This window comes from Phoenix dactylifera, chromosome 18 (genome assembly GCF_051530095.1).
Source record: "Phoenix dactylifera cultivar Ajwa chromosome 18, Ajwa_hap1_PhDact_Kaust_v1.1, whole genome shotgun sequence".
NCBI classification, from domain to species: Eukaryota; Viridiplantae; Streptophyta; class Magnoliopsida; order Arecales; family Arecaceae; genus Phoenix; species Phoenix dactylifera.
Window position 1 is genome coordinate 13,073,027 of NC_143207.1, and position 27,640 is coordinate 13,100,666.

Here is a 27,640-nt window from a genome sequence, read left to right on the forward strand (position 1 = left end):
TGTTTGACGAACGAGATCCACAGAAATGAGCCGTTGTGATTGATGATGTGTACGGGTCATTAGATGAACGATGCAGCGTAGGGCTGAGATTGGTCCACCGGTTCTGCTGCCCGTGGCCGTTTCTCCACTTGGTGGGGACCGATGATGCGAGCATCCAAGGTGGCGAGATCTGGTGATGCTATTACGTGGCTCTCTGGGCCCGCAAGTCCAAAGAAACCAAGCATGTAACACGTATCCCATCCATTGCCGTCGGTCTCACGCATCACACAGCCCAAAACGTTGGCGAACTTTACTCCTCTGCCCTTTTTTTTTTCGCCCTTTTCGTTTTGATCCATCGGATGCCTACGGCTACCCTAAAAGTCAGCGACCAAGAAAAAGAAAAAAAATTAAACACACCCATTCCAAACACACCCATAGTCCCCCTCTCTCCAACCTAATTTGTGGGGCCCGCGTGCAGTGGACAAAGAATGGCCGGCGGTGGAATTCTAAGAACCGATTCCGGTCCCCGTTAGCGTGACGGTCTTTTTTTTTTCTTCTTTTTTTTGGGTACAAGAAGCGGGACGGCCTTCTCTCTTTTGCCTCCCTCTTGCCCTCTCTATTTTGAGACGCTCGTGTCTTTCCGCGGCCGTTCAATTCATCACTGCCATCCACTACGGAAACATGGGGCTGTCTCTAATCGAGGTGATTTGTTTGAACGGTGAAAAGTGAGCCTCGATTTGGTTCTTCCTTGTTTCGATTTGTGTTTTATCCATGATTTTTTTTTGGTTGAGATCAGGGCTTTACTAAGTCGCTTGCGATGACCGTGCTATCGGAGATTGGAGACAAGACATTCTTTGCAGCTGCGGTAAATCTATCTTTTCCTCTCTTTTTTTTTTTGTTAAAATTGAATGAGAAAAATGCACACTTCCTTGTTCGGATGTATTAGTGAAGATTAGAACTATGTCTGGTGAAGATCGGATTATGTCAGATTTAGAGTTTGAAATCGCTCTACCAGCACTCTGAATTTTTTTTTTTTCGCTTCTTTTTTTTTGCCTGAATCAAACTGAGTTTTAAAAGCAAGGTCCTGAAGCACCTTGATTCCTAGTTTCCAGTCTCCTGTTGTTGTGGTAGATAGATTAAGGTAGGCCAACCCTTGGATACAGTGATTTCCTATGAAGTTATACTGATTGATGTGGCGGCCAAAACACAAGAGACCGCCCCGTTTATTACGCACGTGTGATTCAATTGCTATCTTGTCAGAAGGAACATGTAAGATTATTTTTGTCTTAACAAAATTAGGTAAACAAAAATATATAGATAATGTTTTTTTTTATTTTTTTTTCGGGGGTGTGGTGTGTGTGTGTGTGTTGGGGGGGGGGGGGGGGGGGGGGGGGGGGGGTTCTGGGTTTAGAAGTGGCTTTGGTTTCAGAGGCATATATCTCATGTTGTTTGTAAGTACATTGAGCTCCAGGAAAAAGACCATAATAAACCAACATTCATATATTAGGTCCTGTTGATCAAAACTTCTTCTAGAGTCTAGACACACAGACACACACATGCAAGCATGCAAGATACAAGCTTAGAAGCTTACCTCAATAATTTTTGTCTCGCTTATTGGAATATATTCTCGAATCTTGATTATAATACACATCATGCATCTTAGCACCCTAGCTCTATTGTTGTGGTCCATATTATCAATCACCTGATGCAGGGTTATAAAACCTCCAATTGATTTTTGTATTGTTGGCAGTTTAAATTTTGTGGGTCATGGTTAATGCTGTTCTCTGTTCAACTTAGATGGCCTATCATATATTTTTACACTAAGAAAGTTTGCACCGGATCCTACCATAGTTCAACTCTCTCCTTAGCATGTAGTTATATCCTAGCGCCATAATATATGATGGGTCATCCTGAACTGTTCATCATAATCTACACATCATAAAACACATGATGACTACTTTTAGTTGCTTTTGGTATTTTTAAACTGTGGATCATAAAAAACTGTTTTTCATGTTATTGAGGAGTTGATTATGTCATGAACCATGATGCATAAGTAGGAAACCCCTATATATTTTTTTTTTCCATTTTTTTGGATGATTTTGATGGTTATGTTACTTCTGTGGATCTATAAATACATAAGGGTTCAAACTTCAACTTCACTCTCTTGCCCCTAACATCTTGCTGCCTAGGCATGAAATTGTAGTTCTGAAGTTTGAAGTAGGAAATGATCTGTGTGCCTTACTTGAAATATTAAATTCCTTTTATTTGTTTTACCAAGATCTGGGTTGTCAAGCTTCTACTATAGCTTCTTGTTAGAACAGTGGCAGTGGACACTGTACCACCGTCAAATGCTACTAGTTGTTGCTAAAATGTACTATGCAAGAATTGTGTGGTGGTCATACCTGTAAGAATTTGGAAAGATGCAATCTATTTTTCCTATGATAGCCTGAACATTATTTTTGTTTCACCTGACATATGATTGCTCTTCTTAAGATCTTGGCAATGCGTCATCCAAGGAGGCTTGTCTTAGCAGGTTGTTTAATAGCATTAATTGTGAGTTCTCTTCCTTGACCTTTACTTTTATATTAAAGCTGTTGCTTTACCTTAGCCATAATTTCATCTGTTTTCACATATATATGGAGTTGGATTGTAGGTGATGACCATCCTATCTGTCTTGCTTGGTTGGGCTGCACCAAATCTGGTATGCTATATGCTTTTTATGATTGAGAAAGTATTATCTCTTTGTTTTTGAACTTATCATATTGACTTTTCATGAGTTTTGAAGTTATTGTATTTTGTTTATCTTCTGTGATGTTTCTAGAAATTAGTACCGGTTTTGGAGTTATAGGTATCTATAGCAATATAGAGGCCTTATGCCATGAAACATCTTATAAATTATATTGAAAATCAAGGTATATGGTACCAGCTTGAATAGGGTGATACGGGGCGTACCGTACCGGTTTGGTACCCGTACCCGATATGGGTGGCATACGGATACTCGGTGTACCAAAAAATTTCATACCTTACCATACCGACACTGTGCTAGTGTGACATTGGTACATGGTCTGGTACCGAGACGACGAACTTTACTAAAAACTCTATATTAATATTTTTGTTAAATGTTTTCTTCATACTCCAGTGTTGCTTCTGTTAGTTATTTTTTACTTAAGCAGACATGATAGGCTACATCTACCTATATCCAGTAACTATTGTGGAAAATGAGTAGTAATTGATCTAAGAGATAAAAGATTTATGCATAAGTTTACACATTGGAAATTTTATGAATTTCATGCAATTATATTACCTGCTTCGATGAAATTTGGCCCAGTCATTTGGCATCAGGAATCTGAATGTCAGTAGAGACTTTATGGAGCATAACTGTCTGAATGATGGCTAGGTTATCCATATATACTGATGCTTTATCTGAAAAACATGTGTATTCCAATTTCATGAGATTACTAGCTTTTTTTTTTAAAATTAATGTACTCATATATCAAAATTTGCTTTTTCAAGGAATTAAATGTTATGATTTTATGCTGATTGATGTTTGGAAATGTTGAAAAAAATTCTATTCAGAGTAAAACTTTTCAAGTTCATAATATTTTCTATTCTTCTTATATTTTTTGTTCTATTATATTTTGCCTTTCAACAAACGAACACTCGAAAACTCTAGACTTGGGAAAAAAAGTAGAGAAGTAAATTTCATGATTTTGGAATTAAAAACCTCAAAGCACAATCATTAAAAGTCCTCAAAATAAATTGTTTGATCATACCTTCACCAAGGCACATGTGATAAGGATACCTTCTTATTCGATAGAGGTGTTTCTAATGATTAAAAATTGTTAGCTACTACGGTGCAACGAACTGAAGAATCAGATTTGTTTTGATAAATGCTGTTGCTTTCCTTTGTAAATGAACTCATGGATGTTAGTATTTGAAGAATGACGGTGAAAATGGTGCAAGAATATGAAAAATGGTTTGCCGAATCTCAAGATTCTTCATAGTAAACTTTGAATTAGAAGCATTAGGCTATTGCTTTCTTCATAACTGTGTAATAGTATTTGGAACAATGAGATGGAAGTTAGGACTGAAGGTTGTTCTTGATTAATGGAAATATAGAGATAAATGTGCTTCTGGGATATTAGTGAGTGAGGTCATACGATGCATGATAAATGATTAACAGCTGCACATGCTACTTCGGAATCTACTGAATGAGCTTTAGAACATCATTTATCTGGTCTATGGATCAACCCAGAAAGAGCCTTTACATTCGAAATAGTCATTTATATACAATGCTTTATTTTTTTTTCGTTGAGATGTTTTTTTTATCAGAAGAAACATGGGATACATTTCCATGGGGAATCATCATTCTCATAGACAAGTGCTCTCACTCTTGGTTATGTTCCATTTTTTATACTTAGGCTGATGAGTCGGCTGTGCTTCTATTATCCGCGAAAAAAGCAGCAGAAAGCCAAAAAAAGAATTATGAAAAGGTACCCCTGTAGTCTGTAGCTCATATCCATTGTTCCTTTGGGATTAAAGACCTGAAGATGCTAACGAGCATTTGTGGAGGAGTACAACCAGGGTGTAGGTATACTTTTGAGAGGGAGTATGTTATGGCATCTTCCTTAATACACAGACAGCTAGTGGGTGCATAATGGAGTCTTAGACACTTTTGCTAATTCACAAGGATCAAAGCATCATGTAACATGTTGTATTTGTGCTAACGCTGGACACAACGACAAGTAGGCAAAGGTAAATTTGTAAAAGAATTTGCAACTGGTGGTTAAATTATACTACTTAATTTAAGCATTTTAACACAGACAAATTTTAATGTCTTTATACTGGGACATATGTATGGTTTAGACAAGTAACTACACTTTGTAACCAATCTTTGTAAGATCATAAATCATCCAAGAGCTGATTTCCTTTTAACAAGAGGATAGCATACTGTTAAATAAATTGCTTTAGAAACAGACATCTTGTTACTATGTTTGCAAAATTACATCATATGTAACATTTAAATCGTCACTAAAGTTATTAGGGGCTTATATGACTATACTTAAAAATGCATCGTAGGTGTTGTGTACACACACCAATGATAATTTGCCAAACTCTTATCCTAATAATACTTCTAGAAGCTTATATATTATGGCTGATCTTGATCTCTAACCTTAGACAAGGATCGCTAATGATCTATGTTGACCAGCACTTGCCATGCCAGGCTTGTTACTGGTTTGGTACCAAGTATTGAGTGAATAACTTGGTGTCACATGATGTTGAGCTATATTAAATCTTCATTTCAACATATTTTGATTTAACAGGTGTCTGTAGGGTCTAGCCTAAATGGTCGTTGACCCTTTTTTCCTTTCCAATTTATTTTTTAAAAGTTGGAGATAGGTGCATGTTAGTTAAGACTTAAGACTGTGACTTAGCAAGAATATAACAAATTTCATTTATATGAATACTTTTGACTTAAGATATTATATGTAAACAAGGAAATACTCTCCATTTGATTTCACCAAAAATATATAGAATTCAAATTCCATCAAACTAAGAAGATAAACTTTCCAGCTCAAGAGCAAATCCCAGAATTTTCAGATTATGTCTAAATAACAACTTTCAAATATTTGACAAATACTCAAACATTAGTAGGAAGCAAAGGTTTGGTAAGAAAAGCACCATATCTTAGTCTCCAAAATTTTTCATCTAATTTCAGATCTCAGTCTCCAAATTATTGCATCCAAAGGACAAAAATTTTGTATAATGAACCCCACTTCAATTTGAGTTAATATGTTCTCCCAAATGAAGGCTGCCAAAGGTGGGACCCTTTTATCAAGTAATTAAATAAATAAATAACAATGCTCCATCCATAGATGAGTTTATCAGGCAGCGTACACAGACAAAATTATGCTCCATCTATGCTGTCATCCATCTACTTTAGAATCCCTTGAATCAAACAACCAATAATGAGCAACTCCCACTTCCACTCTGTAATTATCCGATCAAGTGAATTTGCACAAGGAAAAACAGATTTTGAAAACAAGAAATCTATGGCCTACTTAATCTATAAGGCCACAATATCTAACAATTGTTGCTAACTTGCTATATTAATGTAAGAAATTATTACGTAAATTGCTCTTTGTTAAGATGGATGACCAAAATGTTCAATTTAACTAATTAAATATCCAACTGAGTGCAGAGCTGTAGATTTTGGAGTGCTTATTCAAGAATTTCAATCATAATCCTTATAGTCTATAACTATCAATACAACTTTGTATGTTTTTAATTGATATAGAGCTGGTTTTCTCTTAAATAGGGTGATGAGGACTGAATATGTAAATACCATTTCAAACCACTGTTTCAGCTCGATTATGGGAATGAAACTTCAATGTTTATACTTAAGCACTACTAAGGAGCTAATAGGTCTTTTCTATCACTGGGATCAATACCTAAGGAGCTAATAGGTCTTTTCTTTTGTTGGTCTTCGAACAATGTGCTACTTGAAATTCTCTTCTGGTTTGAGCAGTTTTATAAATTCTTTTCTGAAAATTATTTTCTTGTTCGTGGTTTCTTATTAGAAAAAAATGAATTGAAATAACAATATTTGCATTTTGGTTTAGCTTCTCTGTTTCCAAATACTCTGTGCTATGCATAGATTTTGAATAAAACAGAGTTGAAATGCGCAGATTTCTCGCAAATGGACGCACCATGTAACAACTGTGCTGTTCTTTATATTTGGATTTTGGTCTTTATGGGAAGGATTTACAGAAGATGGGTATGCTTATCTGCTCTTTCTCCTTTTAAAATATTTATTAGTTTTTTTCTCATTCAAATCAGGTTTCATCACTTACTTCTATACTTAACATTTACCCATCAGGGAAGCTGAAGAGCTGAAGGAAGTAGAGGCAAAACTGGTTGGTGAAAATCATCTCTGGAGTCCATTGGTTTATTTAATTCTATGTACCACATTCTTTCTATGATTTTGTTAAATGGCTATTTAATTCTATTTAATTAGGATGCTGACTGGAAAGCTGGCACAGGTGGCCCCAAAGGAGGTTCTAAGGTCAGTTGGCAAGTGTAAACTGGTCTCTATTTATCTTTATTTCTCATATCAACTTACTTTCCGTTGACTGAAGATATCTTGCTCTTCCTGGTCTTCATAAAGATAAGTAACTCTTCAGCAGTGGAAAGCACTTCGTTTAAATGTAAACAGCGATAACTTATTTTCTTTTCCAATCATATTAACAAACATTTAGTTCTAATGCATCCGTGATCACCCAATGTCTCTAATTTGCTCTAGTCAACTTGTCGTTTAGAGTTTCTCTGTATATAAATGCAGAGCAAGTTTTAAATCAATCAGCAAGTTACATTCAATATTTGATGTATTAGAGAGAGTGTACTGTTTTCCTGTCCGTCGAAATAGATCCTCTAAGCCATTTCATACTCTTATACTTTGTTTTGGTGGTTGACTGGTTAGAGGATTTGCAAAGGTTTCATTTGAAAGGAGCTTGCTAGATAGATTGTATGTGAGGAAATGAGGATGAGAGTGTCATGAAATGGCTTTTGGGTTAAGCTTGTATAGTGTGATTTGATAATGTGGAGTGGGTGAGAGATGAAAAAGCAACTGGGCCAAAAATAAGCCTTCTAAATTCCTGTTTAGAAGAATAATATATGTGTAAAACCTACTTGATGCAAAATTTTTGCTTTTAAAGACATTTTATGCCAGGAGATATCTGTATAATTTTCTTACATTCTTGTTTATCTAGGTTCTCACAGTGTGCATATTATTACGGTGAGATATTAACACAAAATGTCCATTTATATCTTTACTGATGTAGGATTTGGTTTTTCTCTTCATTTATATTATTTGGTGGTTGAAGAGCTTGTCGGATGATGTCTATAGTATCTTGTGAGGGCTTTGGTAAAACCAAATCTTTGTGGGACTCTGGTTGGCATAAAAATGGGTTACATGAAAACTGTCAATTGTGAATGTTTGGAGACTAACCACTAGGAACTGGTTTAGATCTTTGTAAAATTAGAGCTGCAACTTGGGTTGTTTTCAACTAGAAAATAACCAACCCAATCATGTTCTTGGGCTGGGCTAGGTTAATGTTTTAAGAAAGTGGATAGGGCTTAAGTTCAAGATAATTCAGACCCTGGGTTTGGTTGAGTTGGGGTTAAGATTAAATCCAACTTGAACCTTACCGGGTACCATGAAGAGAGAGAGCATGCACCTCTCACTTGATTTGATGATTTTCCCTTTTTTCACAATGGATAGCCAAAAGAGGAAAGAAGGGGGGGGGGGGGGGGGGTGCGAGCGTTGGCACATGGAGATGAACGCACCATTGTGCGGCTGGGGAGCTGGCCGGATCAAGCCTCAGATCCAGCTGGGAGGAGCCAACATTACCTTATGTATATGTACATATGTAGTTATGTATGCATATGTACATACAAACACAAAGGGAACACAACTTGACCTGATCTACCTTGGCACAATACTGACCCAAACAGAAATTAGCCCAACCTGAAGTTAGGTCAGGTTTAGAGATATAAAAGTAGGGCTGGGTTAAGGTCGAGCGTTCAACATGAGCTGACCTGCTCGAGTTGCATCCCTAGGTAGAATAATTAAGATTCTATTTATGCCATGCAAATTAGCAAACAATTAAGATTCTATTTATGTGCAAAGAAGTTCAACTAGAAAATTTAAGGGTCAAGAAGCATATTGGTCCAGCAACCCTTTACTTGGGGAAGTCACCCTTTTGTCTAAGGTGGAATTTGGCATGTATCCTTCCAGTTTATTTGCATATAAAAGGGAATTATAAGGGAAGAAAAATGACATGAAATGAAAGAAAAGAAAGTCTAGTGGCTAAAAACAGTAAATCTTACAAAAAACTGAGTCAGGCTACCAATGACCCATCTGATCCAATGTTAGAGAACCTTTTGTACCAGCTGGAAGTGAACTGAAAGAGTTGAAAAAAAATACTTTTGAGTATCATAAACAAGATTCGCTCTATGATCCGCAACCAAATTGTATCTCTAAATAATTGCTGAACCACAACATATATGGAATCAGCTGGCATTCTGAATTTCTGAACAAGGTAGCACAGCTTCCGAGGAATATGAGAATATTGTTTAATAATATCAACCAATATTTGAGAATCAGATTCTACAATGTTAGAAAAGAAACCTTTTGGGGTGCAAAGTCTCATTCCATCAAGAAGTTCTCTCATTTTAGCAAACGTAACAAACTTATAGAAGTAATTAAAACCCAAAAGAAATCTGCCCTGGTCATCCCATGTAACACCACCATTTTCAGGTACCAGGCTTGCCTTTGGATGCATCATCACAGTTCAATTGTACAAAATGAGGAGGTCATTTGATTCACTTAGTTCAAAGTGCCTTCAACTTTTCTAGGCTTGAGATTAGAGACACCAGATTCAGAAAGCACTAACCTAGCAAAATCATTTGTAGGGGCACCTTTAACCTGGAAGGCAATAAAAATATCTCAAACCCAAATGTTAAAGGCATTTATAATTTATAACCAATGTCTGACTTTTTTGAGTTTTCAAATATTCTATTTCTTTCACACAGATTTCTAGCATATAATGCAAAGAAGGAATTTTTTAATAGCTGTATCTTGGTCTTCTTAACTTGAATGGGGACGTCGAATATTTAGAATTTGAATAATGTCCAATTTATTGAGCTTCAGGGAACCAAAAAGATTAGAGAATTTGATCCTAATAAAGGCATGCCAATTCACGATCAGGGAAGATTGGTGGATTTTCAGTGCCCTCAGGGAAACAAATATGTTTAGAAGCCAAATGAATTCCATGGGAGTTCCAAGAGCCATCGACTGGTAATCTGAATTTCTGAAGATGCCACATAGTGAGAGTTTTAACAGGATGCTTGGTCCAAACACTTCTTAGATTAACCTCTCCAAATCTTCTTTCTCAAATAGATTGCCTGCTGATTTGAGAGTAAAACATCTTATGATCTTAGCACACACGAATAGTCTTATTAGAATTGATAAAAGTACTCATACTATTGATGAGATGAATTAAGTCAAGTGAAGGACTAAGCAAGACAATTTCCTACTTAAGATGGCCTGTGTCATCAAACAGTCATCGAGCTTCAAGCCTACAACCTGCAAGTTTGAGTCATCTCCAATATCCCACCAGAAATTTAATTCTCCCTCACCTACTAACTAGCCGATGCTATTCTTGGATGATCTTTAACTGGTATCAACCTTCTCCAAGCGAGCGAACAACTAAGATGATTGGCCAACAAGGTGAGCATAAGTCTTTTTCACAATATTAAGAGAGAAGAATCTTGGTACATGAGGATTCATTCAATCTCTTCTTCTCCCATAATTTGATGCTATGAAAAGTTATAGCGTTAACTAACCTTTTAAGTCCAGCACCATCTTCAGAATCAGGAAAGAACAAGTTACTCCACCATTTGATGCTTTTGAATGCCTTCAAGTCACCTGATAAAAAATTCGTAATGATTCTTTCGATCTTATTTATGAGCTTTTGAAGGGGAAATGAATAAAAGGTCATGTAGAGGCAAGGAAGAGGTTAGACCCATGGTTTATGAAGTTACTTTTCTAAAAGCTCTTCTATACTTAAATAAAGGGTAGAAATAAAGAAATTAGCAACGATACCAGATAATGCAAGCTGCTTTATTGAAGACTTCTGAAATGGGTAAAGTCTTAACATAAGTAATCACTTAGGGCATAATCATACATGTGAAGTTCATGGATAACAGATAACCATCTTATAAGAAAATTATGGAAGTTCTCTAGAGTATATTATAACGGAGGAAGCATGAAGATGATTTAAGATACAAATGGGACATGGTATGGTTTTGACAATATGACAAATTTTGATATGTCAGGATATGGATATGGCAAGAATACAAAATAAATGAATGTATTCTGACAATAATTAAAATTTATCCTGTCTAATAAAAAGTTTATAGTTTTAGATCTTGTTTGCTTGATTCATAGGTTCTGTTTCTCCCACTTGCTTAGGATATTAGAGGGACAAAGGAGGTTTTATTTCGCTTAACTGACTAGCGAGCTGGTGGTTGAATTGACCCAAGATTACTTGACCAGAAACCTGATGACCTCCAACATTATCTGTGACATATACGCAAGTATTTGGACCACATATCAATGTATCAAGTGCATTGAGTTGTAACAAATGTTTATCTGGTGCTGACACCACCTGGACATCATGGCACTACACATGGTCAAGGTGCATTGCAATAGCAGATTTGTGATAATTAGCTATCTAACACAAGATGTGGTTGCCTATTGGAGTGACAAGCCTAGCTTCTAACTGCAAGAAGCAGATAACCATGTCCTCAACTTGAACTGGGTAGGTGTCGTGTTTCTAGGGTTTATGAGTTTTAACATGCTTAAAATTGAAGCGGGAGGTAAAATATTGTTGTAAAGGTAAAGGGTATTGACCTAGTAGTAAATCCACATCACCAAAGCTTCCTTTAAAATCCGCAATCTACTGTAGCTTTATGCAGTTTCCTTTGGCTGCTAGATGTCTTCCAATGAATGTCCCTGCAATATACTAATGCAAGTATACCCCATGGAGAGAGGAAACAAGTGCGTAAACTCAAAATGTGGACTTTATCAATTAATGTGTAGAATTTAGTACATAGATGGGGTATTTTTTGGGGCATTGGGCACCAAAGATTTAATGTCTCCAAAGAACGGCTCAAACTAATGAAACTATGAATTGGAAGCAAATAAAGGTTGTATTCATCAAATCCATGAGCTAATGGCAGTTCTAGGCATCTAGTAGCAAGAACTGGCCATTAGTTAGGACTTGACTAGATGGTTCTGCTGGATTTATTGGGTGTACAAGGCAGGATTTAAACTTTGATCCACACTATCTTGCTGATGTCATTCTAATTTTTCATTGTTCTCACCAACAGGAAAACATGATTAAGCTGTCAGATGTGTTGTATGGCCAATTTGAGCTGTCAGACCCAGTTCAATGCAATCGGGATTCTTTTGGTGTTTGCACTTCATCCATTTGGTCAGGGATGGACTTGGTGCCCATTCTGACCCGTCTAAAGGCCTCGGCTTGCACCACGGCCTCTTTATGCTTCTTGCACCATTGGTGGATCCATTTGGCACTAGCTTGATTCATACTATGGTAGTGTTGGTATATGATATGTATTAAATGTAATTAAATTACTCGAGGGAAGTGTCCGGAGCTTACAAAAGCTTAATTAGCCTTATTAATATTGGGGTTCCAAGCACCAAAGGTTTTTTTCTCTGGCTTCGAAATCATTTACCAACTCCATAAACAAAATTTCATCAGTAGTGACTTACCTTATCTTGATAAGTGTTTTCAGATTTTTCCCTTTTCAACACTAATTCCCTCTAAGAGTGGCATATAGTGACTGACATGCACTTCTGGAAGGGAAGATTGAAATGAGGTAAGGATGGCTATGTTAGTCATAGTGCCTGCAGTGCAGTAGCAGAAATCCTTCGCTTAGGATGCTGCACCTGCTTTGGAATCTCCCCGGAAAATCGCCTTTGTTAGGAACATCAGTACGGCTAATGTAGGCTTATTTGAACTAAATTATTTCTTTCAAAGTTAAATAGCACTTCATAAATTGACTGAAGTTTATGGAATTTTCTGCTTGTGAGAACATATGCATAGTTACAAATTAAAGTCAGAACATGCATGCTTTGCAGGAACATATGAATATGCAAATTATTAAGTCAGAATATGCATTTTTAAATAATGAGCCACATTGGTATTCGAAGCATGTCTGCATGTTAGGACTGTCCAAAGGTTCCATCAATGTTTGCTTTCTTTGATCAAGTGTGTGTTCATGCACCCAGGCAAATTTTAACATTGGATATTGGAGTCTACTAATTGTGTAATTCTTTGTGATGCATATGGATATTAGCTCTGGGCAATCACTGTTATGTATTTGTATGTTGTTGAACCAAAAAGGAATGACAATACTTGATAATCTTCTTGTTATCCAGTGTTATTGAGTCAGTCCATTCAATGGTTCGAAATGTAATATCGTGACAAAAGAATCAGATCCTGTACCAGATCAGGGATTTGCTGTATTGTTTGCTAAAATCAAATTCTGGCAGGAAACCTTAAAAGGCTGTTTTGTTCATAGTTATATGAAACTTTAGACTGATTATGGGTGTTTGAGCAAGGATTATTTGGTCTTCAATATTTACAGAATATACCAGCGAGATGATTGATAACTTCCTCTCCAGTACTGTTCGTAGGATTATAAACCTTGAACCCTAGGTATTTACTAGCTAGATGCCCTGTGCACTGTATCTTCCTATTATATACTTCCATCTCTTCTGAATGACATGAAAATTTAACTATAAATCATATCAGGTGATAATGGCATTTTCATGTTGTATAGTTTGTCAGCCATTAACTAATTACTTTATTCATTCTTCATAAATAGGGGGATAATGATTTAAAGAAACAGCAGAGACCATTTCTGACACAGTTCTTCTCACCCATATTTCTGAAGGTATGGTTGTAAGGTCACTGGTACAAGATAAAAAATATAGATGCAATGTTGTTATATGATGCACAGTTTTAATATGCTGTTCTTATCCATCGCTGCAGGCATTTTCCATTACTTTCTTTGGTGAGTGGGGTGATAAGAGTCAGGTAATCTGTGGATAAATAATTTCTTTAAATCCCATGGGTTTCTAATTGTATTAAGGTACTGGCCATTATAATTAGCTCTGTCTTTCCTCTCAGATTGCTACAATTGGTTTGGCCGCTGATGAAAACCCATTTGGTGTGGTTCTTGGGGGCATCATGTATGACCCGAACCTCATGTCTTCTTTATGAATGTCCCTTTTATTATAATGTTATTTATTTTAGCTGAATGCTACTGTTTTTCTTGGTTATTATATTTGGGTGCAGGGGACAGGCATTGTGTACTACAGCAGCTGTTCTTGGCGGAAAGAGCTTGGCATCCCAAATATCTGAGAAGATGGTAAGGGATTACCCTTTTAGTTTTTACCCTAAACACTTCTTTAAAAAAATGATATAGACATTGATGCTGTATTAATCTGGTTGTAGGTTGCACTCTCCAGTGGGGTACTTTTCCTAGTATTTGGGCTCCAGTCCTTCCTGTCAGCAGTGGGAGAGTCATGATCCTCACTTGCCGTCTTTTTCATGTTCAAATGCTTATCTGGTTGCACATTTTGCTTTCCCTATTCATTCCAAGATATATGTCATGGGATGTCATTTGCACCACAGCTATTCTGACTCAAAATTTTTATACAATAGGAGTTATTCTCACAGCTTCATTTATGAACAATCTGTACCATAGTTATAAACATTTTATCAATTCAGTGACAAATAGATTACTATCTATTATCAATATGATCATAAATTTTACTCCTATTTGCTTATCCCTTTCAAATCTTTGCATTGCATTGAGATCTGTTCGTTGATGAAAGAAAACCAAAGACATAAATATTTAGGCTTTGTAGGCGCACTAAGGAAATTTGGATTCATGCAATTCTCTATGTTTACTCTTAGGGATTTTGTAATCAACGGATGTAACATAATAGAAGAACAGTCTTATCGACCAACGGTCAGAATTTCTTCGAATATGTCCTTAAATTTATTCGAGATTTGAGCAAAACTCAGATTGGAGAAGAATATGGTTCTTGGGTTCCCTTTGTTGGAACTATGCAAAAGCTCCTCTAGGCCCAATAGACTGAATTAGTGCTTCTCGCCCAAATAGGAATAAGAATGACAATCGATTTTTTTTTTCGATTTCATCGCTTTGTTCGAAGGCGGCCTCTTCCTTTTTTGAATTAGCAGAATTGTCAGCCCTTGCTAAGCCTGCTGAATTTACTAACATTGTTGTAGGCTCCTCTGTACAAGCGTATAAGAGCTATTATACTCGAAAAAAAGAAGTTTATGAAAGAGTCTTTCTTTATTTTTTGAATAGCCGGCGTGAGAGCAGACTTTTCCTGATCGTATGAACAATACCGTCTGCTTTTATGAGTTTCCATTGATCTCTCAACGCAGTTGCGGAAGCTATTTGTGAATGAGCATTGCTACCTGATTCCTACAAAAGAAATAGGGGAAGCTCACTTTTTTCAAATGGGGCTAGAAAGGAGGGAGGGCAAACATCTCATCACTTGCCGCTAGACCAAGTTCTCGAGAGTGTTCGTTCTATTCTAAACCCATTGTTGTCCACGGTTACCTTGTCGATGCGAAGGGACACAGGAGATTGATTGTGAGAAAGAGCCCTTTCAAGAAATCTTACCTAGGTAAGACATTCTGTTCTGCTTGCAAAAAACTCAGCTAAACTGCGAACCCGAAGCCACAAGCTTTTCATCAAATTGGTAAGCATCCTTATTGGGACATTGTTACGGGAGCTGATGGTGACCTTATTAAATTGCGAGCTTATACAGCTATGCTTATTGTCAATGCATTGTGGGCTGTATTTCTATTAATTCGGATCTGAAAATTAATGCTTGGCTTAATAAATAGATTAAATGGTTGAAAAGATTTTGTTCCGACTTATCTACATCCAAATACTTCCTCCTTTGTCTAGATGGTTGTGTAGTTAATAACAATGGACAGATATCTAATGATACACGTATTTAGCTTATTCATTAACGATGTATGCATGGTTTCCAAGGTTACCCTCCCACACAAGTTCAAGATGTTGGAGACCGTTGACACACATTATGGCATGAGTATTGAACTGCTCATTTCAAATTGGAATGCAGTGCTGTATGATTTGTAGCTGTTGGGGGGAATAAGATTTTTTTCCAAAATGACATAAATGCCCCTAAGAAGCCGTACAACTTCCGACCCCGGACGGCCGAAGTCGGACGAACGCCCGACCTCGAGACCTCCGACCTAAGAAAAACCCCGATATTCGAGGTCTACTCTTGTCAGCCACCTACTACGGCCGTGCGCTTCAGAGGTCCGGCTGAGGACCATACCCTGACATTTATTGCGCATGGTCGCTGTAACCCTCCGGCTTACTCCATAATAAATGCGGATCTCCGGCTTACTCCACAATAAATGCGGATCTCCGGCTTACTCCATAATAAATGCGGATCTCCGGCTTACTCCACAATAAATGCGGATCTCCGGCTTACTCCACAATAAATGCGGATCCCCGGCTTACTCCATAATAAATGCGGATCTCCGGCTTACTCCACCATAAATGCGCATGGCTCCTGTCATCTACGGACTCTCAGCTCTCCACGGCAAATCAGCCCAGCAGAGTCTAGTCAACTATGATAAGTCTCCGATCTCGGCCATACCTCCGACACCAATGCAATAATTCGTCTGACAGCGTGCTAGTTCGGGTTATACGACGCCCTCACCGCCGACATCAGAGCAATGATTCGCCTGACCATGCGCCGACCTGAACAACATGCCGAGCCGTACTACGGCCTCGCCCTGTTACATCGCAGGTAAACCGACCCCCGCCTATAAAAGGGAGCCTTGGCCTCTCAGGAGGGGGTTGGAAGATTGATACACTCTACAGACATTATTTATCTCCCTTTCTACACTATCTGCCCCCTCCCTGACTTGAGCGTCGGAGGGCCGGCGCCGGAAAACCCGGCCACCGGTTCGTGTGCAGGCACCCGGACGGAGGACGCCGCCAACTGACGGATCGCCGCTTCGCCACGAGGACCTGCCGCCCCTTCTCTCCGACTGCCCCAGACGGAGGACGCCGCTCGCCGACGGACCGCCGCCCCGCCGTGAGAACTCATCGCCGCTCCCTCTCCTCGACCGAAGACTACCCCCGGGTCCAATTTCCAGCAACAGTTGGCGCTAGAGGAAGGGCCCGAGTAGCAGTCATGAAGTTGAGAAGTAAGGGAGCCTCTAACATCTCCCGGCGTCCCCCGCAAAGCCCTGGACACTCTGTCCAGAATTCTCCAACTCCGGCTGACCCAGTTCCTCTGGTCCAGCCGGAACAGTTCGACGCCTTGGTACAGCAAGTCCAGGCCCTGGCCGCCGCCGTTCAGAGTTTGCGGCACGAGGAAGCCTTACCTACGCTCCCCCCACGGGCTCAGACCCCGCCGGAGTGTCTCCCCGACGGCCCGGTTTTCCCAAGCCAAAACTTGCATGGCTCTTCTAGAGCCAATAACGGAGAACGAGCTTCTCCCCGGAGGGAATTACCGGGAGAAGGTTTCGATCGGAGACCCCAACTTTCTGAGGCAGAGTCAGCCCCAGATCACCGTGAGCCGGCGCAAACCACAGCGACAATCCCACGGGCGGGGGAGCTCGACCGGAAAGTTGAGCATCTGGAGCGTCAGATTGCGGCGCTCCACAGCAAGAAGGCAAGACAAGAGGGAGACTTTGAGTTCACCACCAAGTCCCCCTTCTCCCGCCAGATCGAGGATGGGCCGGTTCCCGCGAGGTTCAAAATGCCTCAGGTGGAACCCTACAATGGGACGACCGACCCTCTCGACCACCTGGAGAGCTATCGGGCCCTCATGGCCCTACAAGGGTCCTCGGAGGCCATGCTCTGCAAGGCCTTCCCAGCGACCCTCCGAGGGACCGCTCGGCTTTGGTTTTCCGGGCTGAAGCCGAATACGGTGTCCTCTTTTGAGCAGCTCGGCAGGCAGTTCGCCACCAACTTCGCTGCCAGCCGGCGCCAGCGACGGACGTCAGACTCCCTCCTCGACATCAAACAGAAAGAGGGGGAGCCCCTCAAGGAGTACCTGGACCGCTTCACCGCCGCCACATGGGAGGTTCGCGAGCTAGACCAGTCGATGGCTATGTCGGCTCTGAAGACTGGGGTTCGCTCCTACCGGTTCCTCTTCTCCATCGAGAAGAGCTTCCCGGCCGACTTCACTGAAATGTTGGCCCGAGCCCGGAAGTATGCCAAGGCCGAGGAGGCAGTTGCATCCAGGCGGGGGGCAATTGAGCCCGCCTCCAAGAAGCAGAAGAAACGCCGCGAGGAGCGCGGCCGACAAAGGAGCCGATCCCCCCGCCGAGAGAAGAACCTCCTGTTGGGTTGTGGAGCCTGATCCATTCCCTTTTCTTTCAAGACCCCTATGTGCACTATGGTGGTGGAGGATCAAGGGAAGACAAGCCGGAAAGAGTTCGAAAAGATTCAGAGTTGAATCAGCAAAGAAAAAAAATTTCAGCAAGGTTCGGAGTCGACTCCAGCAGACTTGGAGTCGACTCTGGCACGCAGGCAGACTTGGCACAGTCTTGGAGTCGACTCCAGATCCATAGGAGTCGACTCCCCAGTGTTGGAGTCGACTCGAGAACTCTAGGAGTCGACTCCCACAGGCAGACAGAGAGGCTTTTTCTGTGGACTGTGGCCGAGTCGACTCGCAGAATTGCGGGAGTCGACTCGAGCACGATTTTCACGCGAGGCTGAGTTATGAACCGGGTTCAAGCCAAGGTTTTTTGAAGCCCTAATCAAAGTAAGAGATTGGGAGGTATATATAGACTTCTTGTGGGACACGAGAGGTGTGTGGCAACCTTGAGAAACCCTAGAACTCATCAACGAGAAGTTTCCAAAAGGAGATCCTTTGTGTGCATCAGGAAGACGACGCGTTGCTCGTCTTGAGAGAGATTGTTTTGCTGTAAGAAAGAGAGTTTGTTCTCTTCTCTTGAATCTCTGTAACTTTCTTTGATTATATAGTGAAGTATTGATCTGTGCGGCTGTGGACGTAGGAGCAAGGGACTCCGAACCACATAAACTTGGGTGTCTTGTGCGTTTGTTATTGTTTCTTGCCGTGTCCTTTTTTCTCCTACTATTTCTTATATTCCGCAATCGTAGGGTTGAATTCCTAACAACTGGTATCAGAGCCATCTGGTTCAAAGGAAAAAGTGGGAGCAATGGCGGCTGAAGAAGGCAAGGTCAAGATTGACAGATTTGACGGCAAAGACTTTGGTTTCTGGAAGATGCAGATCGAAGATTATTTATATCAGAAGAAACTTCATCTACCTCTTGAAGGTATGAAACCGACAGATATGTCACAGGCCGACTGGGATTTAATGGATCGTCAGGCTTTGGGAGTTGTTCGCTTGACGTTGGCTCGAAACGTTGCGTTCAACGTTTTGGAAGAGAAGACAACAGCAGGTTTGCTGAGAGCATTGTCGAATATGTATGAAAAACCCTCGGCCTCCAACAAGGTGTACCTGATGCGCCGTTTATTCAATCTGAAGATGAGTGAAGGTTCCTCTGTTACTGATCACATCAATGAGTTCAATCTGATTACGAGCCAGTTGAGTTCGGTGGAAATCAGTTTTGAAGATGAAGTTCGTGCCCTAATTCTTCTATCCTCCTTGCCAGAAAGTTGGGGTGCAACGGTGACAGCTGTAAGCAGTTCCTGCGGCTCAAACAAACTGAAGTTTGAGGAGGTCCGAAATCTGATACTCAGTGAAGATATCAGAAGGAGGGAGTCTGGTGTGAAATCTGGTTCGATTTTGAACACATCTGAAGGCAGAGGAAGAACTGTGCAACGCAGTGAAAACCGTGGCAGATCGAAGTCTAAGAGGAGGAGCAAGTCTAGATCGAAAGGCGATGGCTGCTGGCATTGTGGCAAGATGGGCCACACGAGGAAGAATTGTTGGCTTAGAAAGAAGAATCCAAGCAAGGGGCAGAACGAGGTGTCCGTGAATGCAACCACAGATGAAGCCAACGATGCTTTGATTCTCAGCGTGGACAGCCCTATGGAATCGTGGATACTAGACTCTGGAGCTTCGTTTCATTCCACCTCACGGAAGGAGTGTATGCTAAACTACACTGCAGGAGACTTCGGAAAGGTTTATCTCGCTGATGATGAGCCTTTAGATATTGTGGGGACAGGTGAAGTTCATATCAGGATGATGAATCAGTCAGTGTGGAAACTGAAGAATGTGAGGCATATCCCAGGCTTGAAGAGAAACTTGATTTCTGTTGGGCAGCTTGACAGCGAAGGATATGTTACTACCTTCGTAGGTGGTTCATGAAAAATCACCAAAGGAGCTATGGTGATAGCACGTGGGAACAAGTTGGGGACTCTCTACATGACCAATGACACCAAGGATACGGTGGCATTAACAGAAACAGGTGCAGATAGTTGTCTTTGGCATCGCAGACTTGGACATATGAGTTAGAAAGGTATGAAGATGATGGTGAAGAAGAACAAGCTAGCAGATCTGAAAACTGTTGATGTAGGTCTCTGTGAAGACTGCATATTTGGGAAGCAGAAAAAGGTTAGTTTCTCAAAGGGTGGAAGAACACCGAAGACAGAAAAGCTAGAGCTTGTACACACAGATGTGTGGGGGCCTTCACCGGTTGCATCTCTTGGAGGCTCACACTATTATGTCACGTTCATTGACGACTCTACCAGAAAGGTTTGGATTTATTTCATGAAGCACAAATCAGAGGTATTTGTCACCTTCAAAAAGTGGAAAAGTCTGGTGGAGAATGAATCTGGTGCAAAGATAAAACGACTAAGGTCTGACAATGGCGGTGAGTATGACAGCAGTGAGTTCAAGGAATTCTGCGCAGTGAATGGAATCCGAATGGAGAAGACAATACCGAGCACACCGCAGCAAAATGGGGTGGCTGAGCGAATGAACAGAACCCTGAATAAAAGAGCCAATAGTATGAGGATCCATGCTGGTTTGCCCAAGATGTTTTGGGCTGAGGCAGTCAACACCGCAGCGTATCTAATAAACAGAGGCCCGTCGGTTCCCCTAGATTGCAAATTGCCTGAAGAAGAGTGGACAGGAAAAATAGTAAATTTGTCACACTTGAGGGTCTTTGGGTGTGTCTCATTTGTGCACATTAATGCAGAGAAAAGGGACAAGCTAGATGCAAAGTCCAGAAAGTGTTTCTTCATTGGATATGGTACAGATGATTTTGGTTACAAGTTCTGGGATGCACAGAACCAGAAGGTCATCAGAAGCAAGGATGTGATATTCAATGAGCGAGTTCTCTATAAGGACAAGAATACTTCAGATCTTGAGAGTGCAGGGGAGCAAAGCAAGGAAAAACAGCAAGTTGAGCTGCAAGAGATTACAGAAGAAGATGTTGCCAAAAGTTTTCAGAAAAATCCTGAAAATTCAGAAACTGTTGTGGCACAACCTCAACCAAGTATACCACAGCTGAGAAGATCAACAAGAATCTCGAGACAACCGGATAGATATTCATCCTCTTTACATTATCTGCTATTGATAGATGGAGGTGAACCCGAGTGTTATGAAGAAGCCATGGAAAGTGAAGATTCGGTGAAGTGGGAGTTAGCCATGAAGGACGAGATGAAGTCCTTGGATAGAAATCAAACTTGGGAACTCAGTTCACTACCAGAAGGCAAGAAGGCTTTACAGAACAAGTGGGTCTACAAAGTTAAAGAGGAACATGATGGCAGCAAAAGGTACAAAGCAAGGTTGGTTGTGAAAGGCTTCCAACAGAAGGAAGGTATTGACTACACTGAGATTTTCTCTCCGGTAGTCAAATATTCAACAATCAGAGTGATTCTGAGTATTGTGGCAGCAGAAAATCTATATTTGGAGCAGTTGGATGTTACGACTGCATTTCTCCATGGAGAGATTGATGAAGACATCTACATGCAGCAACCTATCGGCTTTGCAGTCCCTAGCTAGGAGAACCTTGTATGCAAGCTGAAGAGAAGTTTGTATGGTTTGAAACAGGCCCCGAGGTTGTGGTACAAAAAGTTCGATGGATTCATGATCAACAATGGTTTTGTAAGATGTCAAGAAGATCATTGCTGTTATCTTAAGGTACTTGATGGCAGTTTTATCATCTTACTTTTGTATGTTGACGACATGTTGATAGCCGGACCGAACCTACAAGAGATTGAAAGATGGAAGAAAGAGCTATCAAGGAAGTTTGCAATGAAAGACATGGGTGCAGCAAAACAAATGCTTGGGCTGAGGATTGAAAGGGATAAGGTGGCTGGAACACTGAAGCTTTCTCAAGCTAACTACATTGATAAGGTGTTGAATAGATTCAATATGACAGATGCAGATTCTGTGAAGACACCTTTAGCGAGCCATTTCAAACTTTCAAAAGAGCAATCACCCAAGGATGATGAGGAGCTGAAGAAGATGTCAAGGGTACCATATGCTTCAGCTGTAGGCAGCTTGATGTATGCTATGATATGCACGAGACCCGACATTGCACATGCAGTAGGAGCTGTGAGCAGATATATGGCCAATCCGGGTAGACAACATTGGGAGGCTGTCAAGTGGATCCTAAGATATTTGAAAGGTACCAGAAATGTAGGCTTGTGTTATAGAAAAGGCAGTCAAACACTACAAGGTTTTGTGGATGCAGACCTGGGAGGTGATACTGACACTAGAAGAAGCACCACAGGGTATGTTTATACCATAGGCGGAACAGCAGTGAGCTGGTTCTCACAATTGCAAAAGATCGTTGCTCTTTCGACAACAGAGGCAGAATATGTTGCCATTACAGAAGCCAGTAAGGAGATGATTTGGCTACAAAACCTTCTGAAAGAGCTGGGCAGAGAACAGAACTGTAGTGTACTATTCTGCGACAGTCAGAGTGCTATTCACTTAGCTAAGAACCCAATGTTTCATGCGAGAACGAAGCACATACAGCTGAGATATCACTTCATCAGGAAGTTGCTAGAAGATGGCAGTTTGTTACTTGAGAAGATTCAAGGAGCAAAGAATTCAGCGGATATGTTGACTAAGACAGTCACTACAGAGAAATTGAGGCTATGCATGGCCTCAATTGGCCTCCAAAGCTAGTTGAATGGAGGTGCCGCACAGAGAATACAGATCAAGATATAGAAGTTTGTTTATTTTTCAGATAGATGCACAATTGGATGTATCAGTCTCCAAGTGGGAGAGTTGTTGGGTTGTGGAGCCTGATCCATTCCCTTTTCTTTCAAGACCCCTATGTGCACTATGGTGGTGGAGGATCAAGGGAAGACAAGCCGGAAAGAGTTCGAAAAGATTCAGAGTTGAATCAGCAAAGAAAAAAAATTTCAGCAAGGTTCGGAGTCGACTCCAGCAGACTTGGAGTCGACTCTGGCACGCAGGCAGACTTGGCACAGTCTTGGAGTCGACTCCAGATCCATAGGAGTCGACTCCCCAGTGTTGGAGTCGACTCGAGAACTCCAGGAGTCGACTCCCACAGGCAGACAGAGAGGCTTTTTCTGTGGACTGTGGCCGAGTCGACTCGCAGAATTGCGGGAGTCGACTCGAGCACGATTTTCACGCGAGGCTGAGTTATGAACCGGGTTCAAGCCAAGGTTTTTTGAAGCCCTAATCAAAGTAAGAGATTGGAAGGTATATATAGACTTCTTGTGGGACACGAGAGGTGTGTGGCAACCTTGAGAAACCCTAGAACTCATCAACGAGAAGTTTCCAAAAGGAGATCCTTTGTGTGCATCAGGAAGACGACGCGTTGCTCGTCTTGAGAGAGATTGTTTTGCTGTAAGAAAGAGAGTTTGTTCTCTTCTCTTGAATCTCTGTAACTTTCTTTGATTATATAGTGAAGTATTGATCTGTGCGGCTGTGGACGTAGGAGCAAGGGACTCCGAACCACATAAACTTGGGTGTCTTGTGCGTTTGTTATTGTTTCTTGCCGTGTCCTTTTTTCTCCTACTATTTCTTATATTCCGCAATCGTAGGGTTGAATCCCTAACACCTCCCCAGACTGAGAAGTCCGCCCCGACAGCAGAGGCGATCTCAGCAAAGGACCCCTCCTCGGCCGAGGTCCCCACCACGGCCTCGGACGTACCCGGGAAAGTACGAGAACTACACACCCGTCAACGCTCCCCGGGCCGAAATCCTGATGGAAATCGAGGGTCGGGACTTCTTCCGACCCCCGCCTCCTATGCGAGACACGGGATTCCCCCGGAATCCCAGGAAGTATTGCCGCTTCCACCGAGATCGTGGGCACGACACGGAGGACTGCTACCAACTCCGGGATGAGATAGAAGCGCTTATCCGACGGGGAGTACTCAACCGGTTCGTGAGGAACCGACCTGAGGAAAGGAGGCCGGCGGAGAATGTCGCACCAACCGAAAATCCGCGCGACAACAGGCCCATCGCCGGCACCATCAACATGATCGGGCGGGCCTCGGCAGGAACGGCCGCCCTGGAAGCACCCCCGAAGCGCCCACGTACTAGTGAAGTCATCTCGTTCTCGGATGAGGATTTAGAAGGGGTCGAAACCCCCCATGATGACGCTGTGGTCATCTCTATGATTGTAAATAGGTTCGATGTAAAGCGTGTCCTAGTTGACAATGGAAGCTCAGCCAACATTTTGTATTATCATGCCTACCAAAAAATGGGATTGACAGAAGGGCATCTCCGGAGAGTCAATGCCCCGTTGGTTGGGTTTACCGGAGATGCAGTCCCGGTTGAAGGTGAGGCTAGCTTCCTTGTCACAGTCGGCCTCGCCCCCCGGGAGAGCACAGTGAGGATGGACCTCCTGGTGGTCCGTCTGCCCTCGGTCTACAACGCCATCCTTGGGCGCCCAGGGCTAAATGCCCTTCGAGCCGTGGTTTCAACTCGCCATTTGCTCATGCGGTTCCCCACCGACCAAGGAGTAGGCGAGGTCCGCGGAGACCAGCTGGTCGCCAAGCAATGCTACATGGCGGCCCACACAGTAAACCAACCAGCCGAGGCGCCGGACCACCCGATGGGCCCTTCGCTGCCCATAGAAACCCTCGATGCGAGGGACACCCTCTGGAAGAAGCAAGTAGAGCCCGGTGAGCTCCTTATTCAAATCCCACTATAAGAAAATTTTCCCGAGCTAACTGTGCAGGTCGGCTCCGGCCTCGGCGCCCGCGAGAGGGATTGCCTCGTCAGCTTCCTGCGGGACAACGCTGACGTCTTCGCCTGGTCGCCCGCGGACGTGCCAGGAATTGACCCTGAGGTCATGGTCCACCGACTCCAAGTGAGACCGACCAGCAGGCCTGTAAAGCAGAAGAAAAGAGGCTCCGCCCCGGAACGACAACGAGCTGCGGCTGAGGAGGTGGACAAACTCCTCGGGGCCGGCTTCATCCGGGAGGTCTCCTACCCGGACTGGCTCGCCAACGTAGTCCTCGTAAAGAAGGCCAACGGGAAGTGGCGTATGTGCGTTGACTATACCGACCTGAACAAGGCCTGCCCGAAAGACAGCTTCCCCCTCCCGAGCATCGACCAACTCGTCGACTCCACTTCAGGACACCAGCTGCTAACCTTTATGGACGCCTTTTCAGGGTACAATCAAATCCGAATGGCGCCAGAAGACGAGGAGAAGACGGCCTTCATCACCGACAAGGGCACCTACTGCTACAAGGTGATGCCCTTTGGCCTGAAAAATGCTGGGGCCACATATCAGAGACTGGTCAGCCAAATTTTTAAAGACCAGATCGGCCGAAACATGGAAGTCTATGTGGACGACATGCTGGTAAAGAGCCGAGCGGCGGAGCACCACATAGCCGATCTCAACGAGACATTCGCCAAACTCAGAAGGTACCAAATGAAACTCAATCCGGCGAAGTGCACGTTCGGGGTCACCTCGGGCAAGTTCCTGGGTTTCATAATGACCCAGCGCGGAATTGAAGCCAATCCGGAGAAAATCCGGGCACTGCAAGAGATGTCGCCTCCAAAGACAGTTAAGGAGGTGCAACGGCTCGCGGGGCGGGTTGCCGCCCTGGGAAGGTTCGTCTCTCGGTCAGCCGAGCGATGCCTCCCCTTCTTCAAGAGCCTTAAACGGCCGAGAGACTTCCGGTGGACAGAAGAATGCCAGCAGGCCTTTGAAGAGCTTCGGAGCCTTCTGGCCTCTCCCCCGCTGCTCACCAAGCCCCAGAAAGGCGAGGTCCTTTACTTATATCTGGCTGTCTCCCCAGCTGCAGTAAGCTCAGTCCTCGTCCGGGAAGAGGACAAGCTCCAAAAGCCGGTCTATTACACCAGCCGGGTTCTCAGGGATCCTGAGACCCGATATTCTAAACTTGAGAAGACCATCTTCGCTCTCATCATCTCGGCTCGGAGACTCAGGCCTTACTTCCAAGCCCACACGATAGCTATATTGACCGACCAGCCTATGAAGCAAATACTGCAGAGGTCGGATCGTGCGGGGAGGATCGCCAAATGGGCGGTCGAGCTCGGGGAATTCGACCTCGAATATCGGCCCAGGCCGGCTATCAAAGCTCAGATACTCGCCGACTTCATCATGGAGTGCACCCTTCCGGACGACCCCGAGAGGCCACCCGAATCCTTAGAGGAGGCCCCGAGGCAGCCATGGGTCCTGCACTCGGACGGGTCTTCGACCTCGGAGGGTAGCGGGGCCGGACTCATCCTCACCAGTCCAGACGGAGTGGTGGCAGAGCAAGCTTTGCGCCTCGAATTCCTGGCCTCGAACAATGAGGCCGAGTATGAGGCTCTCATCGCCGGGCTCAAGCTGGCAAAAGAACTAAAAGTGGAAGACCTGACGGCCTTCAGCGACTCCCAGCTGGTAGTGAACCAGGTCCAAGGAGACTTCGGAGCTAAAGATCCATCCATGCAAAAGTATCTCCAAAAGGTGCGAGAACTCATATCTGCCCTGAATTCTTTCAACATTCAATACATCCCCAGAGCGGAAAACCTCAGGGCAGACCAGCTATCCAAATTGGCAACCTCCCGCATGAGCGAGCTTCCCAAGGGAACAGCGCTCGAGTATCTTCGGATCCCCAGCACGGAGGAACCCGAGCCCACCATGTGCATCGACTCCGAGCCAAGCTGGATCGATGGGCTCGTCTGCTACCTTCAGGACGGAACCCTACCTCACGACGAGACGGAAGCTCGCCGAATCAAGCGCCAGGCCCCCCGGTATGTCTTATACGAGAATAGACTCTACCGGCGATCATTTACTTCTCCCCTTCTCAGATGCCTCCGCCCCTCCGAGGCGGACTATGCCCTTCGAGAGGTCCATGAAGGGATCTGCGGAAATCACTTGGGGGGTCGGGCATTAGCCCATAAGGTCCTGCGACAAGGATATTATTGGCCCACACTCCAGAAGGATGCAACGGATTTCGTCCGGAAGTGCGATCGGTGCCAGCGAAACGCCAATGTCCAGCGCCGACCTTCAGCTCTGCTGACCTCCATCATCGCCCCCTGGCCGTTTGCCCAATGGGGGATCGACATCCTGGGGCCCTTTCCCCTGGCCACCGGACAGAGAAAGTTTCTGGTCGTCTCCATCGACTACTTCACCAAATGGGTCGAGGCCGAACCCGTCGCCCGGATCACCGAGCAAAAGATGCGAGACTTCGTGTGGAAGTCCATAATCTGCAGATTCGGACTTCCCCGTATCCTTATATCTGACAATGGTCGACAATTTGACAATGTTCATTTCAGGAAATTTTGCTCTGAGCTCGGCATTGATCACCGTTTCACCTCAGTCGCTCACCCCCAGACAAACGGGGAAACTGAGGTAACTAACCGCACTATTTTGCAGGGGCTCAAGGCTAGGCTTGATCGGTCCAAAGGACAGTGGGTCGAGGACTTGTACAATGTCCTTTGGGCGTACCGGACCACGTTCCGACTGCCCACGGGAGAGACCCCCTTCAACCTAGCATACGGCACTGAGGCCGTCATCCCGTTGGAGATCGGCCTGCCTTCTCCAAGGGTGGAGCATTACGACCCCGACACCAATTCTTCCCAGCTCAGGAGCAACT

The 27,640-nt window shown here is 43.1% G+C and overlaps 2 protein-coding genes across 2 annotated transcripts in view; both read left to right on the plus strand.

The window, feature by feature from the left end:
• The first annotated feature begins 522 nt into the window (after positions 1-522).
• Positions 523-14,414, plus strand: LOC103719931 (GDT1-like protein 5). Its single transcript, XM_008809421.5, has 12 exons — positions 523-681; positions 776-844; positions 2,473-2,532; positions 2,633-2,680; positions 6,669-6,757; positions 6,860-6,896; positions 6,998-7,045; positions 13,456-13,524; positions 13,623-13,667; positions 13,761-13,822; positions 13,929-14,001; positions 14,088-14,414. The coding sequence occupies exons 1-12, from the start codon at positions 661-663 to the stop codon at positions 14,160-14,162; spliced, it is 696 nt and encodes a 231-aa protein (XP_008807643.3). The 5' UTR covers positions 523-660; the 3' UTR covers positions 14,163-14,414.
• Positions 14,415-14,552: 138 nt separating this feature from the next.
• DHAR3 (dehydroascorbate reductase 1) overlaps positions 14,553-27,640 on the plus strand; it is a 36,383-nt gene continuing 23,295 nt past the window's right edge. The window contains exons 1-2 of the mRNA XM_089928577.1: positions 14,553-14,607; positions 15,244-15,295. The gene's annotated coding sequence lies outside the window, so the exon portion shown is untranslated. The remainder of the gene's footprint in view (positions 14,608-15,243; positions 15,296-27,640) is intronic.